The sequence below is a fragment of the Mollisia scopiformis genome (assembly GCF_001500285.1).
Source record: "Mollisia scopiformis unplaced genomic scaffold LY89scaffold_41, whole genome shotgun sequence".
In the NCBI taxonomy this organism is placed as follows: domain Eukaryota; kingdom Fungi; phylum Ascomycota; class Leotiomycetes; order Helotiales; family Mollisiaceae; genus Mollisia; species Mollisia scopiformis.
The window spans coordinates 262,257-276,743 of NW_017263621.1; the positions used below are offsets into that span (position 1 = coordinate 262,257).

General features: G+C 47.9%; 5 protein-coding genes across 5 annotated transcripts; 3 read left to right on the forward strand and 2 right to left on the reverse strand.

The window, feature by feature from the left end:
* Positions 1-206: 206 nt before the first annotated feature.
* On the reverse strand, positions 207-2,851 carry LY89DRAFT_661790 (Pkinase-domain-containing protein). The gene is made up of 4 exons (XM_018212621.1): positions 2,407-2,851; positions 2,191-2,358; positions 1,540-2,141; positions 207-1,493 (listed from the first exon to the last, which is right to left on the reverse strand). Exons 1-4 carry the CDS (start codon positions 2,527-2,529, stop codon positions 551-553), a joined length of 1,836 nt encoding a protein of 611 aa, XP_018061090.1. The 5' UTR covers positions 2,530-2,851; the 3' UTR covers positions 207-550.
* Positions 2,852-3,033: 182 nt separating this feature from the next.
* Positions 3,034-7,085, forward strand: LY89DRAFT_661792 (uncharacterized protein). The gene is made up of 2 exons (XM_018212622.1): positions 3,034-3,293; positions 3,343-7,085. The coding sequence occupies exons 1-2, from the start codon at positions 3,222-3,224 to the stop codon at positions 6,793-6,795; spliced, it is 3,525 nt and encodes a 1,174-aa protein (XP_018061091.1). The 5' UTR covers positions 3,034-3,221; the 3' UTR covers positions 6,796-7,085.
* Positions 7,086-7,884: 799 nt separating this feature from the next.
* LY89DRAFT_404936 (uncharacterized protein) lies at positions 7,885-10,695 on the forward strand. Its single transcript, XM_018207287.1, has 4 exons — positions 7,885-8,253; positions 8,338-8,343; positions 8,412-8,659; positions 8,705-10,695. The coding sequence occupies exons 1-4, from the start codon at positions 8,016-8,018 to the stop codon at positions 10,499-10,501; spliced, it is 2,289 nt and encodes a 762-aa protein (XP_018061092.1). The 5' UTR covers positions 7,885-8,015; the 3' UTR covers positions 10,502-10,695.
* A 419-nt stretch (positions 10,696-11,114) lies between these two features.
* Positions 11,115-12,492, forward strand: LY89DRAFT_790378 (NAD(P)-binding protein; the record flags this gene model as incomplete). The annotated part of the gene is made up of 4 exons (XM_018223359.1): positions 11,115-11,160; positions 11,316-11,476; positions 11,606-11,807; positions 11,963-12,492. 4 exons carry the CDS (start codon positions 11,115-11,117, stop codon positions 12,490-12,492), a joined length of 939 nt encoding a protein of 312 aa, XP_018061093.1.
* A 141-nt stretch (positions 12,493-12,633) lies between these two features.
* Positions 12,634-14,195, reverse strand: LY89DRAFT_632617 (Nicotianamine synthase). Its single transcript, XM_018211311.1, has 4 exons — positions 13,608-14,195; positions 13,426-13,555; positions 12,885-13,375; positions 12,634-12,828 (listed from the first exon to the last, which is right to left on the reverse strand). The coding sequence occupies exons 1-4, from the start codon at positions 13,833-13,835 to the stop codon at positions 12,688-12,690; spliced, it is 990 nt and encodes a 329-aa protein (XP_018061094.1). The 5' UTR covers positions 13,836-14,195; the 3' UTR covers positions 12,634-12,687.
* Positions 14,196-14,487: the final 292 nt, after the last annotated feature.

The window sequence follows — 14,487 nt, forward strand, 5'->3', positions numbered from 1 at the left end:
AAGGGTTCAAGATCTGCAATGCAAGAAACCTTGAAAAGAAGACGTCGGTCTGGGGAAGAAACATATCCCGAGGCTAGACCATTTAGGGTTTCTCGGAGGAACGTCCCGATGAACCGTTGAAAAGTGGGCAATTAACATAGGACTTTCACTGAGTATTTGATGCTTGAAAGTGTTTGCCCTCGAATGATCTCTCTGTGGCGCACTGAAATCCAAAATATTTCATACTTTGAATGTCCCCGTTCCTATTGGATGCTATCTACCTCAAACAAGATTCTACAAATTACTATACAGCACCTTATCCTATTCCTGTCCAGAAGCAAAGAAGAATCCCCAAAACAACAGAAAGAGAGGCATTATCATCATCAATCATCATTCCTCCTCCAGATTGGTACAGTGAATCCCAGATCTGCTGTTCACCCGCTTTAATGATACCGTGCCTCTTCTATGTTGCTTCTTCTCTGTGCATTCGAATCAGACAGACTTTTGTACGACTCCTGAAATGATTTGTACTCGATGCTTATGTGCGCCTGCAATGCAGAAAACCAATGGTTCAAACCGCTGGCCAACGATTTCTAAGTCCATCCGCCCAGCGACCATAGAGCACATCTGCAAGCTGCTTGGTATGTTCCATACCAGTGACTGCTTGTCCAGGTAGATTGGATAACCTCTCCTTCTCGGCCTCTGGCAGCATGCTTGATTGCCTGCGGCGGTGTGATTTGAGGTGAGGATTGTTCTGGGCCAACACCAACTTTGTTGGTGATTTTTGTGGCGATGCTTGTGGAGTTCCGTCCCTGGACGATGCCTTGGCTGGGGACAAAAGAGCAGACAGCTTCGAATCACCCTGTACCTTCTCAATCATTGCCTTGATGAGCTGGTATTCTCCCTCAGGATCAATCGCATCGAGCGCACTCCATGCATCAGCAAGGCGGGACAATGCTTCCCGTTTGGCCTGGTTGCCGGTCTGCGCATGGATTTCCTGAAAAGCTGGATCGACAACTTTGTTGAACACTCGCCTACCCAGCACGGCTTCTTTCGATACCGTCTCGCTCATTGGCGGTCTATTCTCATCACGAGTAATCGAAGTGCTCGAGACATCTGAGTCGACTTGTGCCAATGTAGAGTTGTCTGAAACTCTACGGAACAGGCGAACGGTAGATCCAGTATTGCCAAAAGTCAAGTCAGGCTGAAGAGGCTTTTTCTGAACACTTGGTTGTCGGGTCTTGGTAGGTGAAGCAAGTTCCATGATCGATGGCTGTTTTCGCATCGTGCTTTTCTTAACCGTCAAAGGAGGGGAAGAGGAATATTCCAGCGGCGAATCCTTCAAATCAAGTCGCTTCATAGCTTCTTCAGGACCAGCATGAACATCTTGGCCATTGGCGTGTATGACAGATAGCTTCCGCCTTTTGGTGGTACTCTTCCGAGGAGCTATTGTAGCTGCTTTGACAGTATCGAAGACCCAACCATCCGGCTCAGTCTTGGGAGATAATGTGTCGCTGACAACGTTAGTACCATACATCGAGCACATTGGATCAAACTTACAGGGTCTCTTCATAGAATCGCGGATGTGAAGGTCGGGTCCGTCCACCTTCCCACTCTTGCTTCCTTTCAATCAATTCCTGTAATGCCTCGACTTTCCCAGCCGATCGAACGAATCTGTGCTTTAAGAGCTCTTTGGCGGATGCACGTCTATCACTATCTTTGATAAGACATTGGGCAATGAAATCTTTGAAATCCTTGCTGAACTTGGAACCTTCCAATCTGGGAGCCGGCTGCTTGGGGATGTGGAATAAGACTTTCATAGGATGAATGGCTGCATTTGGGGGCTCGCCATTAGCAAGCTCCATTGCTGTGATACCGAGAGACCAGATATCCGCCTTGTAATCGTAGCCCTCCTGCTGTATAACTTCCGGAGCCATCCAGAAAGGCGTACCAACAAACGTATTGCGTTGCGACTTGATGTTGGTGAGTTGCGCAGCAACTCCGAAATCTGCCAGCTTGACTTTGCCGGTGCTGGAGAGCAAGACATTGGCAGCCTTGACGTCTCTATGTATCTTTCCTTCCTGATGTAGATATTCGAGGCCGAGGAGGAGTTCGCGGCATATGATTGCAATATGTGCTTCGTTGAAGACTCCGGGTTTCAGCTGTAGCTTGTCAGTGTTTGCTCCATTGAACCAGAGACGATGTTCATACCAGATCCAGACATGAACCACCACCAAGATACTCCATAACAATCCATAGCTTGTGCCCACGAAGGAAGCTTGCTTTATACTGAGTGACGAACGGACTTGCACATGTGCTCAGTACGGAGATCTCCTGCTGGATCTCGAGGATGTCGTCTTCGCTGGATTCCAGGTCAATCTGCAAGGAGTCAGTATGGTCCATGGTCAATTGAAGTGCGGTACTGACATGCTTGATCGCAACAACCTCTCCTGTAGCTCTATCAATTGCTTTGTACACAGTCCCAAAGCTGCCACTGCCCAACTCTTCTAATACTGAGTACTGGTTTGCCATCGCTCCTTCTGAAGCCATCTTGCCTGTATAGCAAAGCAAGAACGATGCGGTCTTGATATGCAATGAGCAGTCTTGACAAGAAGGAGCAATTGATCAATGTAGGAAAGATCTTGGGGAGGAAACGAAGGTAGGCGGATGCAATTGCGCCTTTAGAAGCGTTGTCAAGTAAACAACCAAAACGCAGGGGCCATGTGTGGAGGTTACACTTCGGGAAAAGCAAACCCAGAGTTTGAAAAGTGCAGATAATGGGATGAACAGAATATGGGATGAGTCGCATTCGAATACGGATTTTTGTTGTAGTTTGTGAATTCTTGTAATGCTCTCAGACGTTGAAAGATAGTGATCAAGCTGCAGGTCGAATGTGCAGCGACCAAGGGTACTTTTGGGGTACAGGCGCTGTAAGTGGACTAGCTTCTGCAGGGATGTTGTTCTCTGTAGCAACCACCGTGGAGACCCACCAAAACCCGTCGCTTCTTCTGCTAAGTACGCACGGTCCATCTTGCCTTTGTTGACATTCGACATCTTGACGTTGAGCCGGTATTCGAAGAATATCCTCATCTCTTATTGCCAACAAATCTGTTTACAAATTTAAGAAGAAGACCATTATTCTACAGTGCGCCCTTTTGCGACGCGTCAATGTTACGGTGGTGAAGGACCACGAGGCGCTGGTTGAGCGTTGCCATTCGTTATATCCACGAAATACAATTACTATGACTGAGCCTCAGTGTCTACCAAATCGATTCCCTTGTTGGGTGAGGGCGACGTACAGTTGGGGAGGAGAGGTAACAGGTTCAAATTTGGCGTCCGGATCCAATGCTAACAGCATCGCAGACCAAACGCGATCTTGGTTTCGTTGAGGGAGATCTTATAGAATGTCTAAATGCTGGTGATGGATCATGGTGGATGGGAAGGCTATGGAGAGACAAGAGGATGATGGGTCTATTTCCTTCGAATTTTGTCATGGTTCTCGACGACAACTTTCGACCAGCCAGCAGAGCGTCCAGCCCTATGCCACAACGCTCTCCAAGCACGAGTCCATTCAATAACCCCCAAGCGCCCCAGAAGACCAAGACGAAAGCCTTTCGAAAACCTTTCACGGCATATGCAGCACCAGATGCTGGGCTTGAGAAGCGTACACAAATCCAAAAACAAGAGAGCTTGTCTCGAGGGCCCTCCCCCGCTCCTAGAGGCGGGGTTCACAGCAATATCCAACGAGTACCATCACCACAATTCCATGGCTATGGATCTCGAGCTCCCTCTCCTGCACCTCCAATGCATCACGGATATGGATCTCGCGCACCATCGCCAGCTCCTCCTATGCATCATGGCTACGGTTCCAGAGCACCCTCTCTTGCTCCATCTTTCCAATACCATAACCAACCACGAGCTGCGTCTCCCAGCCCACAATTTGACATAGGCTCCTCTCCACCACCTCCACCCCCGCCACATCGAACTACATATACTCCACACGGAGCGAACAGTTCCTACAACCAACATCCCAGTGGGTACCATACTCCTCGTGCAGCTTCTCCATGTCCACCATCTCCAGCGGGCGGTATGACTCCGTCGCCGCTCAGAGATGCTATGGACGATGTTATGTCCTCCTTAGCAGGTATGGGAATGTCGAGAGACAAGAAATCACCGTCGCCTCCGTTGAATCCTTGGTCACCGGAAGCTTTTGATCAGACATACATCCAGGCCAAACGTCGAGGTCCCGTACGCCCCAATACGGCAATTGGGATTGCACATCAGGATGATTTTGATGGCGATGAAGAGGAGGAGTCACCATACAAGGGGAGCTCGAATTCCCGATATGGTGACCAGCCTCCACAACTGAGCAATTATGTCAGGAGAATGGAATATCGACTAAACATGATGCACAATGGCAAACCAATACCCATGCCTCCACCAGATGACAATGATGATGTTGGGCCTGCTGTTCCATCCAAGGGCGCATACGCTCGACCACAATCCTCTATGGCTGGCTCTTCACCGGCAGACCCGAAATTAAGGCACCGGAAATCTGCTTTTGAAGTAGGACGTTCCATGCTTGGGAGAACATTCACAACCAAAACCAACTCCACCACATCTTCTTCTGGCAACAAGAGTACGACTACCAACGGCAGCACGAGTACAACCGCAACAGACCGAAGTCTCATGAGTGGCGCCTCAGCAAGTGGCATGTCGTATACAAGTGCGGGGAGTTTGGCTAGGAAGAAGGAGGCCTTGAATGGTCGAGCTCAGAGTGCCATGGGCTCACGGAGAGACCCATTCATGGAGCTTAATGGCAGTCAAGCAGATTTCGGAGGCAGTGTAGCTGGGATATCATATCACAGCAGTCATGCATCTGGGCAATCCCGAACCCAATCTCAGGCTGGATTTCGCGATGAGTCGGGCAGCATGCTTGGTGGTCTTGTTGCTCCGAAAGCCAAGAAGAGTGGATTCTTCAAGAAGATTATCGAGACAGCGAAGACTGGAGCGGCAAGCGCTAGGAGCACAATTGCTTCAGGAGAATCGCCAAGACCAGGCACCTCCTCCCACATGTCAAATGGGATCACTGGTATTGGCGGTGGTGGCTTCAGTAATACTACTCCTAGCAATGCGGCAAGTGATATGGGTCTCGGTGGGAGTGGGAACGGGAACGGAAACGACTGGGTTCAAGTTCGACGAGACGTCAATCGATCCAATTCCTTAAGTCGCATTGAGCTTGTTGAGAGAAAGGAGAGGTGTATGATGATGGACCACCCTGCAATCAGCCCTGTCGAGGAACTCTATGAGATATGTGATGGCGATGAAGGAGCGAATGGGCACCCGGTGACGGAGCCTACAAACTTCCAGGCTGTAAATCTCAGCCTCGTGGACAAGAACGCAAGATTCATCAACAGCTTGCCGCCTATGACGAATCCTGTCAGCTTGGCTACAGGCTTCGTCTGCAGACCATATCGAAGTGACGTTCAGAGACTCAGAGCAATATTCACATGGGTCAGCGAGAAGGTCACTTGGGAGGAGGATTTCGAAGCAGAGATCGATCCGAGACGAGTCATACAAACTAAGCGAGGTTGTGCCGAAGAAGTTGCTATACTTGTCGCCGAGATGTGTGTCTCTGTTGGTGTTCACTGCGAAATCATCCGAGGATATCTCAAGACTCCGGGTGAGGTTCCAGAGCTCTCGATCATGCCCCGTTCCAACCATTGGTGGAACGCCGTTGTCGTTGATGGGGAATGGAGGATCATGGATTGTTCACTTGCTTCTCCATCTCATCCTCGTCGAGGATTGTACTCCAGTGCTAGCTCACAATGTGCAGAAAGTTGGTACTTTCTGGCGCGGCCGGTTGAGATTTGTTGGACACATATCCCAGAAAAGCATCAACATCAGCACATTTGTCCACCAATCGCTCACGAAATTCTACTCGCTTTGCCATGTGCCTGTCCTCCGTTCTTCAAGAACTATCTTGAAATGGTTGACTACGACACGAGTCTGATTCGGATTGAGGACTTGGAGCTGGTTCAGATCAAATTCACGGTCCCGGCCGAGGTGGAATGCGCTGCCGAAGTTGAAGCAAAAGCTTTTGAGCGAGATGCTGATGGCGATTTCTTCGAGAGTGGAGAGGTGGTGAAGAAGCGTGCTTTGTCACAAGTCGAGTGGATTGGCGGTCAAAAGAGATACACGGTCAAGGCTCTGCTGCCTGGTGACGAAGGGCAAGGTATTCTCAAGATCTATGCAGGGCCACGAGGGTTGATGCAATCTATCAGGGATATCCCACATCCTCTCGCCTTTGCGTTACCTATCATTCATACTGGAGATAACCCACCCTACGAATTCTTAACACGGCATCCAACACCTCATGCTCAGCGGCACGATATCTATGTTGCACAACCACAGTGCCAACGGCTTGCTTGGAACAATACCTTTGTCTTCGTATTTCGACAGCATCCATCTTCAGTGGCTGTAGCTTCACCGAATCCTGGTGGTACATCGCCTATTCCTTTCATCCGTCCGAGTTCGGCAATGTCGTTAAACAGTTCATCTGCTTCCGGCTCAAATCCAAGCACCAGTACGAGAAAACCAGCCAAATTGGCTATTCAAGCTCCAGGTGGCAAGGTTTTGAGACTGATGAGAAAGGACGATAAGATGCAGCAGAGTACAGGGCAGGGTGTTGAGAAAGGAGATGGCGGCACTTGGGAGACCATTATTAAGGTTGGAGAACGAGGAGTTTGGAGAGGATTAGTCTTGGCGGACAGGAGTGCGAGATGGTGTGTTTTTGCGGAGTGGACTTGTGTCTGATTGAGTCTCTGAGTATCGAGCTGTTTATGGGCAGCGTTGGATCCGAACGAAGAGTACGGGATATTCTGGGGGAGTTCTGAGGAGATGAATGCATTTGCTTGGCGTTTTTCTGGTGGACTTTCTGGTTGGCCATGTGGAAGACATGCAGGGCACTTGTACAGTAGATAGATGCATTTGTGTCAGCGTTGTTGAGTTTTAAGATGTAGGATTAGGGTAGGCGTAGGTGATCCATGCGGAGTCGATAGGAATACGTGGAGTTGAAACAATTGAAAAGTAATCTTACCTTTCCCGATAATATCATTTTGCAAGGACAACGCTTGGGTATTTCGTTCAAATATCAACTGAATGGTTGAGGGCGTAATGAATTGAGGCTTGTTGGCGGGGCATATCACTGCCAGTTAACCCCTTATCAAAGTAGGGAAAAGCCCCGCGTCTCCGCAAAAGGCAATCTGATGGGCCTTAGGGCTGAGTGTCTAGGAAGACAGGCGGAGATCCTGTCGTTCCATTCAAAACAGCTGATTCTGATAATTGTCCCCCAATACATTTTGAAATGTTCGACAAAAGAAGTTGTGTCAAGAAATAATGACTGCAATAAGCGGATAACGTCTTCACTCATAATACGAGTCCGTAGTTCGGTGAGGCTATCGGTTTTCGCATACTTTTTGTTTACTTCATTTTGAAACTATACGCCTCTTCGAATATTTCAATAGTCCACAGCTTCGAGTCTCACTTGAGCCATCTCTATCTTCAAGTTACAGTTTTGCCAGGCTCTTCGTTCCGAATCGTTCACTCCAAACCTCTCGCCGCGCGTCATTCCACCTACTCATCAAGGCTTTCCGCCATTTTTCTCGAAAATCGGATTCAAGCATGTACTCTCTGACACAAGAATTCGTCTCCGTCCGATCTCTCAAACAAACGGCACTCGCAAGAATAAAATTAGAGTGAAACTTCTTTTGGCGGAGACACGGTAGACCGGCCGGGGTTGGTTAAATTCGAAGTGGAGGGCCGCTTTAGGTTAGAAGAAAGTCAGGCTAACCTTGTTGGTCGCCATCCCGCGCCGCAGAGTCCAGTTTGACATTTCCGCGATCCGCCTGCAACACAACATAACACCTTTGCGCTTGCGTGTCCAGCAACAATTGGGACTTTGCATCATGAGCTCTTGACTCTCTTTTTCATTCTTTGCAATCAATTGACGCATTGATGAGGGATGAAATTTCCAGATGGACGACTGGAAACTCCCCAATTACGCTGCCGCACGGGGGGATCCAGAGGACGCAGGTGGTGCCGACGACGATGAGACGCTGTTAGCTGGTCATGATCACGACGATTCTGAAGATGAGGAGAAGACCGGAGAAAGCTCTATGCTCGGCAGCAGGAGGAGCATGAAGAGCAGTTTTTGGATGATTTTGATGACGATAGCCACGTTGGCGGCGAGGAGGATATTGAATAGTGGTTTTCGTGAGTCCCCTGCTATCTGCTCGTCCGGTTACCCCTGGATTTGAGGCTGTTGGAATGCAGAACACGTGCTGACTGCCGTTGAAGCTTATCGTGAGTCTGCTCAATGCGATGTTGTAATCGCCAATTCAGATGCCGGATGAGAAGTTGATTCATTCTAGCTTATTATTATGTTCTGCTCATTCAATTGGGAGCGTACACTTGCGTGGTTTTGATCGTACTCCTCGCCAAACTCAAACATTTCCGAACAGCACGGCGGAAACCAGAAGATGAGAAGCACACCTGGCTCGAGACCATCTTCATGGGATTTCGAACGCTTCTTTCCTCGTCTATCGGCGCTGTTTCGATATTATGTGCAGCTCAGGCTGTCCTCCATTTCCCAAACCTTCCACTGCTTGCGATGCTGCCGGTAAGGCTCTCGAACACGTGCAAAGCATTTCTAATGGCAATTTAGATTTTGACCTATGTCAGCGACAGCATTCTTTTTCGATTCGCATATACAATTCACCTGCTTCCAAGAGGACAGAGCACTTCTTTGAGAAAAGTTTATCGTATCGTGGTGATCGTATTTTGTGCTTGTCTTGCAATTTACGATGACTACCGACTTAATGTCCACGGTTTGAGCATTCTTTTAGCTAGTTTCGGACTCGCAAGTCTTGCCAAAGCTGTTTCCAAAGCAGGGCCGAAAATTGAAACCAAAGGACCTCAGTCATGGGAGACTCCTTTGCAGACTTATCTGCTTGCCGGAATTCCTCCCTTGGTGTTGGCTGGTGTGGCTACTATGAAGTTTGAGAATATCGCTGCGGCATCTGCGATTTCTCAGACGTGGACCGTCCTGTACCGGGTGATGAATCTTGGGCCTGGCGTTGTCCTGCAAATAGTTTTTGGCAGCTCGATCCTGAGCGCATATCCATTCATGTCCCAGGAGCACGTGGGCGGCGCTTTGGAGGAAGTGAGTGATCAGGCAAGAGATGCTGTTGCTTCGACCTTACAGGCCGGCTTCTGGACCTTCGTCATTGGAGTCCTCGGTAATGAAACCAACTTCATTACTTGGACACAGGTAATCGCCTTTACACTCATCTACATCATCAGCATTGGACCGAAACACATTGCCTATTACCCGCCTCGGTTTATGAATCTACTCTTACGATTGTTTCGGCGCAGACCACAGCCTATCCATGCCGAGCCGTGGCAATTTTCCGTTGTCCTGATCTCCACCACGATCGTCTTTGCCATTCTGGTGAGCACTAATACTACTTTCTGGGTTGATACCATTGCCTATCACCGCAATCTCGGAACGTGGCTTGGTCCAAATAAGCTCATTCTCGATACCATGTATCGACCACCAGAGCTTCGTTCGTTTGATGTAGTCATTGCTCACTCAGCAGGTGATTCTGTGGAATCGATTATCAATCTCGTCAACACATACGCACGACACTACTCCATCGGCCATCTCGCCCCAAGGGTAAAGGTTTATACCAGAGACCCCACTTTTAACCTTTCGCAGACCAGTCCTGAATATCTGAGAGGAGATTTTGAAGGCGAGCTTTCGGTTCAAACCCTTCGTAATGTGGGTGGTGCTTCAAGTTCCTTCCTCCACCATATTCTTTACAGCTGGGACAACTTTCCCGTTCAAACGATGTTCCTCAGCACACACAGCATGACCGAAACCTTGCTTCCGCTCCTCCATACCAGATTCGAGGAGTATTTCGTAGCAGCTGGATTTCCCATCCCAGATGCACTTCCCAAAACTGGGTTTTTGAATCTCGGAGACCACGAAACGTGTTGGTGTGGAGGATGCTACGATATCTCGGGTTGGGAAGATACATTCCACCTCGTACCCAGCATGTGGAGCGCTGCACGACCAGAGTCTAAGAAATGTGAGAGTGTCCTTCTCACGTACGGGAACAACTTCATCACTACAGCGGCTAGGATTCGTGGTATCAAGAAGGAAATCTGGCAGCTCCTTTATGATGCGTTGGTCAATGAAGATAAAACGAATGCATGGGCTCACGCTCCCGAAAAGATACCCAAGAAGCTCCCCGGAGAAGAAGGAAAAGGGAGATGGGCCAAGGGACAGATTTATGGGGAAGAAGACAGTTTGGAGAAGCCATATTTGGGGCATACTGTAGAGAGATTATGGGGTATTCTATTGCAGTGCAGCACTGGGGAGATTGCGTGGAAGTGTCCGAGTTTGGAGAGGGAATATAGAACTGGTGGGAACAAGGAAGATTGTGGATGTATTGAGTGAGAGGCATTACCTCTCCATTTCTCATAGGAAGCGGCGGCGCTGGTGTTCACGGATGGGTATATTTGTATTGTTTGAAAAGGAGGGGGTGAGCATGCACGAATCATTCGAGTTATAAAAGCTAGATTCTGATCAATTCCTTTTCAGGACTTTCTTGTGGTCATAAATGGCATTTGTCAACTGAGCTAAGCATGAGGCTCTGGCCCCAGTTTTTAGAACTCGGGTTCGGTTCCGTCTGACCACGCTTGTTTCTGACCACCAGTCTCGACCCCTTTTCCAACAATTCTTATGTACTTTGCCGAGTATCACTCATTGATTTGTCAGGTCTGCGGTTCATGCACAATTCGCTCCTTCCTCCGCAAATGAACAGCGCCTCGCTCTTTCTGCCATGCTAGTATATGGTCAGAATCTGATTCATCAGGCATGCAAGAACTGTTCTCATTCGTGTTACTTTGGATATATAAAAGCAGAGGTTAGGTACTGCTGACACTCGCATTACAGTAAGCAGTGTTGGTCCAAGATAAGGGTTTATTTAAACTTCTAGAAATTCCATCTTTCTCATTGAAAAGTGATTGAGAACACACTTTATATCACTAAACCAATATCAAAGAACGCAATGTCGAAGAAGCTTACCGTGTTCGTAACAGGTGCTACTGGTGGCCGTAAGTTGTTTTAAACGTTATGGTAGAGATTGTTGAACTTTCTCATCTCACAAGTCCTCGCTTCCGGTCTCAGTCTCAAGCCGACACTCATTTTCTTACAAACCAGTCCTTCATTCCCTTTGGACAGGTTTTGGATAAAACTAACATACTCACAGAAGGAGGCGCCGTCGCCAAGTATCTTCTTACTTCGGGACATGCAGTACATGCCCTAGTCCGAGACCCCTCCAAACCAGCATCTCAAGCACTCGAAAAAGCTGGAGCGAAACTATTCAAAGGAGACTTTGATGATATCAATGCTCTTGCTGCTACTGCTCAGGTATGTACATACCCGTTCCTTACAATACTCATGACTTCAAACGTTCGACGCCCATTCAGAGTTCTTAATGGCATCATAAAGCAAACATCAAACCCTCACAAACAAACTTGCCAACCTAACACCCACCAGTCCTGCAACGCCCTCTTCTTAATGGTCTCTCCCACCTATCCAGATCAACTCCTCGAATTAACTCACGCCCAAAACGTCATAACCGCCGCGCTTTCGACTTCTCCTCCTATAACCCACTGCGTCGTTTCAACCGCGACAGGAGCAGAGTCCCACCTGTCCTTCGCCTCCTTCGACCCCAACTTCGCCTGGCTAGCAATCTATTGTATGTTATTTCTGTTTTTGTTTTGTATCCATTTTAGGAGCCGCGATTTTTATGATCATCCTCAGAAGCTACTCATCAAAGAAGATATGTTTCAAGTCTTTAAAGCTTCTCAGTACCTAGAAATCCGTCCAAAGCGTATGTTAATAGATCGATAGGGTCCAACAAGAAGAAAATCCAAGACCTGGTCATGCAGAACTTCCAGAAGTGGACAGTGCTACAACCAGCGTGGTTGATGAGCAACTGGCTATCCCCCGTGGCGGCATTTACATGGGGAGAAGAGTTGAAGACCGACAAGGTACTGCTCAATGCTTTTGGAAAGGGAACGAAAATTGAGCTATGTGCTGCGGATACGGTGGGGAGGTTTGCTGTTCCGGCGTTGGAAGGGAGGGGTGATATGCAGGGAAAGATCATCAAGCTGGCGGGGGAGAGTTTGGATATGGATGAGATTGCGAGGGTGGTTAGTGAGGTGGGTGGAGTCGAGGTGAAGGTGAGATATAGGAGTGAGGAGGAGGTAGAGAGGTTGAAGGGTGTTAGTCCCATTGTTGCTACGCAGGTTTGGCAGAGGGTCGATGGGAGTGGAGCTGATGTGGAGGAGGTGAGGAAGTGGGGGATTGAGATGATGGGTTTCAAGGAATATCTTGGGGAGCATAGGGACAGCTTGCGTGCTGCTTTGGGGCTTGAGTAAGACGTTTCAGTTTGTTGGTTTGTGGAAAGTGTGGACGCTACGAAGGACGTCGGGAGACACAGCTACTGTTCTAAACGATATTACAGTCACCCAATGCTTAATGCTTAATGCTTAATGCTTAATGCTTAATGCTTACTGCTTGTTGCCCATAAGTCTGAAGCCACCTCAACGCTATGCATAAGAATCTCATTATCTTCACAACTTGCAATGAATCCTTTCCATCTCTCGTCTCCTAACCCTCCCAATAACCACCGAGTTCACGACATGATTATATGGATGTACCACAGCACAAATATCCAGATACTTCGTGACCGTCTCACTGCTGGGGTCAAATACCTATGCTTAACATTAGCTCAAAATCTTTTCCTCTTTGTTAAACAAGAAATATATACCGGATACAGAAGTCTCCGTAATCGATCAGCACTCCTAATCACCAACAAAGCATTCTCACTCATCCTCGAGACCACATCCACAAGTACCTCTTCTTTCTCCTTCTGAGTGCTTCCCACTAAAGCAGCCAGGTACACAACATCGAATTCTGTCAAGTCAATATCTGGATTCCTTGCATCCGAACAAATGAAGTCCATCCGCTTTCCTCTATCGCCGAGCTTCTCGCACAATACTTTCGATTTTGAGATAGCCGAAGTGTCAATGTCGATATTGAGTACAGATATTGGAGGTGCAGTAATTCCAGGTAGCTGAAGTGGATCTCCAGCAACTCCACATAAACAGAGACTGGTAAGAGGCAACGGTCCAGATCCGAGAAAGGCAACTCTTGAGATTGGTGACGTCTCTTGTCGGACGCCATAGATGGCGGATAGCTCGAGTTTGGTGAGATCGACATAGTTCTCAAAGTATGGGAAGAGTTTTAGACGGTTGAAAACTGCTTGTGGTGAGTTTGAGAGCACATGAGAATGTTGAGAAAGACCTCACCTTCTTCTGGAGATGACTCTCCTTGGCCAATGATGATGTCTGCCCAATGGAACTCAAGACAGCACTCTGCGACATCGCAAACCTTTCTCAAGTCTGATCTGATTTCAAGTAGCTTTGGATCTTGTAGAACCTATACTCGTTAACAAACAGAGGATTCAATCGTGAGTTGATGAAAACTTTACCAAGTCCGTCACTTCAGAATATCTGTTCAAGATAGAGTGATCCACCAGCCTCTCAAACAGCCCATCAACTTCATCACAAGGTTTCAAACTTTTCATAGCTTTCAACTGCTTATAAATATCAAGCACCTCAAGAACAATCCTCTCCGCTTCCGCATAGCTATGCCTTGACAAAGTTCCAGCTGGTGCTGCTGAAAAGTAGCTAACGAAAGCCGACCACAACGAAGCCATCTCAATTCCTCAAAGTTTGTCTAATGAACAGAGTCGATGATACCCAGACCAAGATTATTTTGTAGCACGTAACATCCGAATCTTTCTTTCCGAAAGGAAGTAACCACCAGGCAGATGACATGAAGAAGTGAATCACCCCCCTCACCCACCAACCCCACTATGAAAATTCATTCTGAGAATCTGCCAGCACATCTCCAATGAACGTCAGGCATCAAAGACTTGCATATGCAAGGGCGTGGATAGCGGGTTTGACGTCTTCTCTCGCATGATGCAAACTTGAATGCTCTTTGTTAACTTCGATTTCAGCCGTTACAGCAAACACTTCCTCACGTTCTTTGAAACTGGGTTCCTACGAGGAGAGTTCCAGGAGATTCAGCAGAGCAATGCTCTAGCAGTGCTATATGGCGGGCGTGTCAATTACCTTATCTCTTTGTCATGATTCTTGAATTCGTCCTTCTACCCATCAAGGTGCCTTAGCCATTTCTGCAAACATACACCCACATTTGATCTCCCAATTTCCCTAATCAGATTACATATCAATAATTGTAAGATCGGTGACAACCTCGCATTAATGGCCTCGCAGGGGCTGGCAGTCTCATAGTCCAACTGTTGGGTATGTTTAAAGTCACGTGAGGTCGAGCACTTTCTCAAT

Coding starts and splice junctions, on each gene's coding strand:
- LY89DRAFT_661790 (XM_018212621.1), bottom strand. CDS start 2,529: ATGGCTTCAGAAGGAGCGATGGCAAACCAGTACTCAGTATTAGAAGAG. Junction 2,359..2,406: donor AGGTTGTTGCGATCAAGCAT/GTCAGTACCGCA, acceptor GACTCCTTGCAG/ATTGACCTGGAATCCAGCGA. Junction 1,494..1,539: donor CGATTCTATGAAGAGACCCT/GTAAGTTTGATC, acceptor TAACGTTGTCAG/CGACACATTATCTCCCAAGA.
- LY89DRAFT_661792 (XM_018212622.1), top strand. CDS start 3,222: ATGACTGAGCCTCAGTGTCTACCAAATCGATTCCCTTGTTGGGTGAGG. Junction 3,294..3,342: donor CGTACAGTTGGGGAGGAGAG/GTAACAGGTTCA, acceptor ACAGCATCGCAG/ACCAAACGCGATCTTGGTTT.
- LY89DRAFT_404936 (XM_018207287.1), top strand. CDS start 8,016: ATGGACGACTGGAAACTCCCCAATTACGCTGCCGCACGGGGGGATCCA. Junction 8,660..8,704: donor CACTGCTTGCGATGCTGCCG/GTAAGGCTCTCG, acceptor ATGGCAATTTAG/ATTTTGACCTATGTCAGCGA.
- LY89DRAFT_632617 (XM_018211311.1), bottom strand. CDS start 13,835: ATGGCTTCGTTGTGGTCGGCTTTCGTTAGCTACTTTTCAGCAGCACCA. Junction 13,556..13,607: donor ATTCTGAAGTGACGGACTTG/GTAAAGTTTTCA, acceptor TAACGAGTATAG/GTTCTACAAGATCCAAAGCT. Junction 12,829..12,884: donor TACGGAGACTTCTGTATCCG/GTATATATTTCT, acceptor TGTTAAGCATAG/GTATTTGACCCCAGCAGTGA.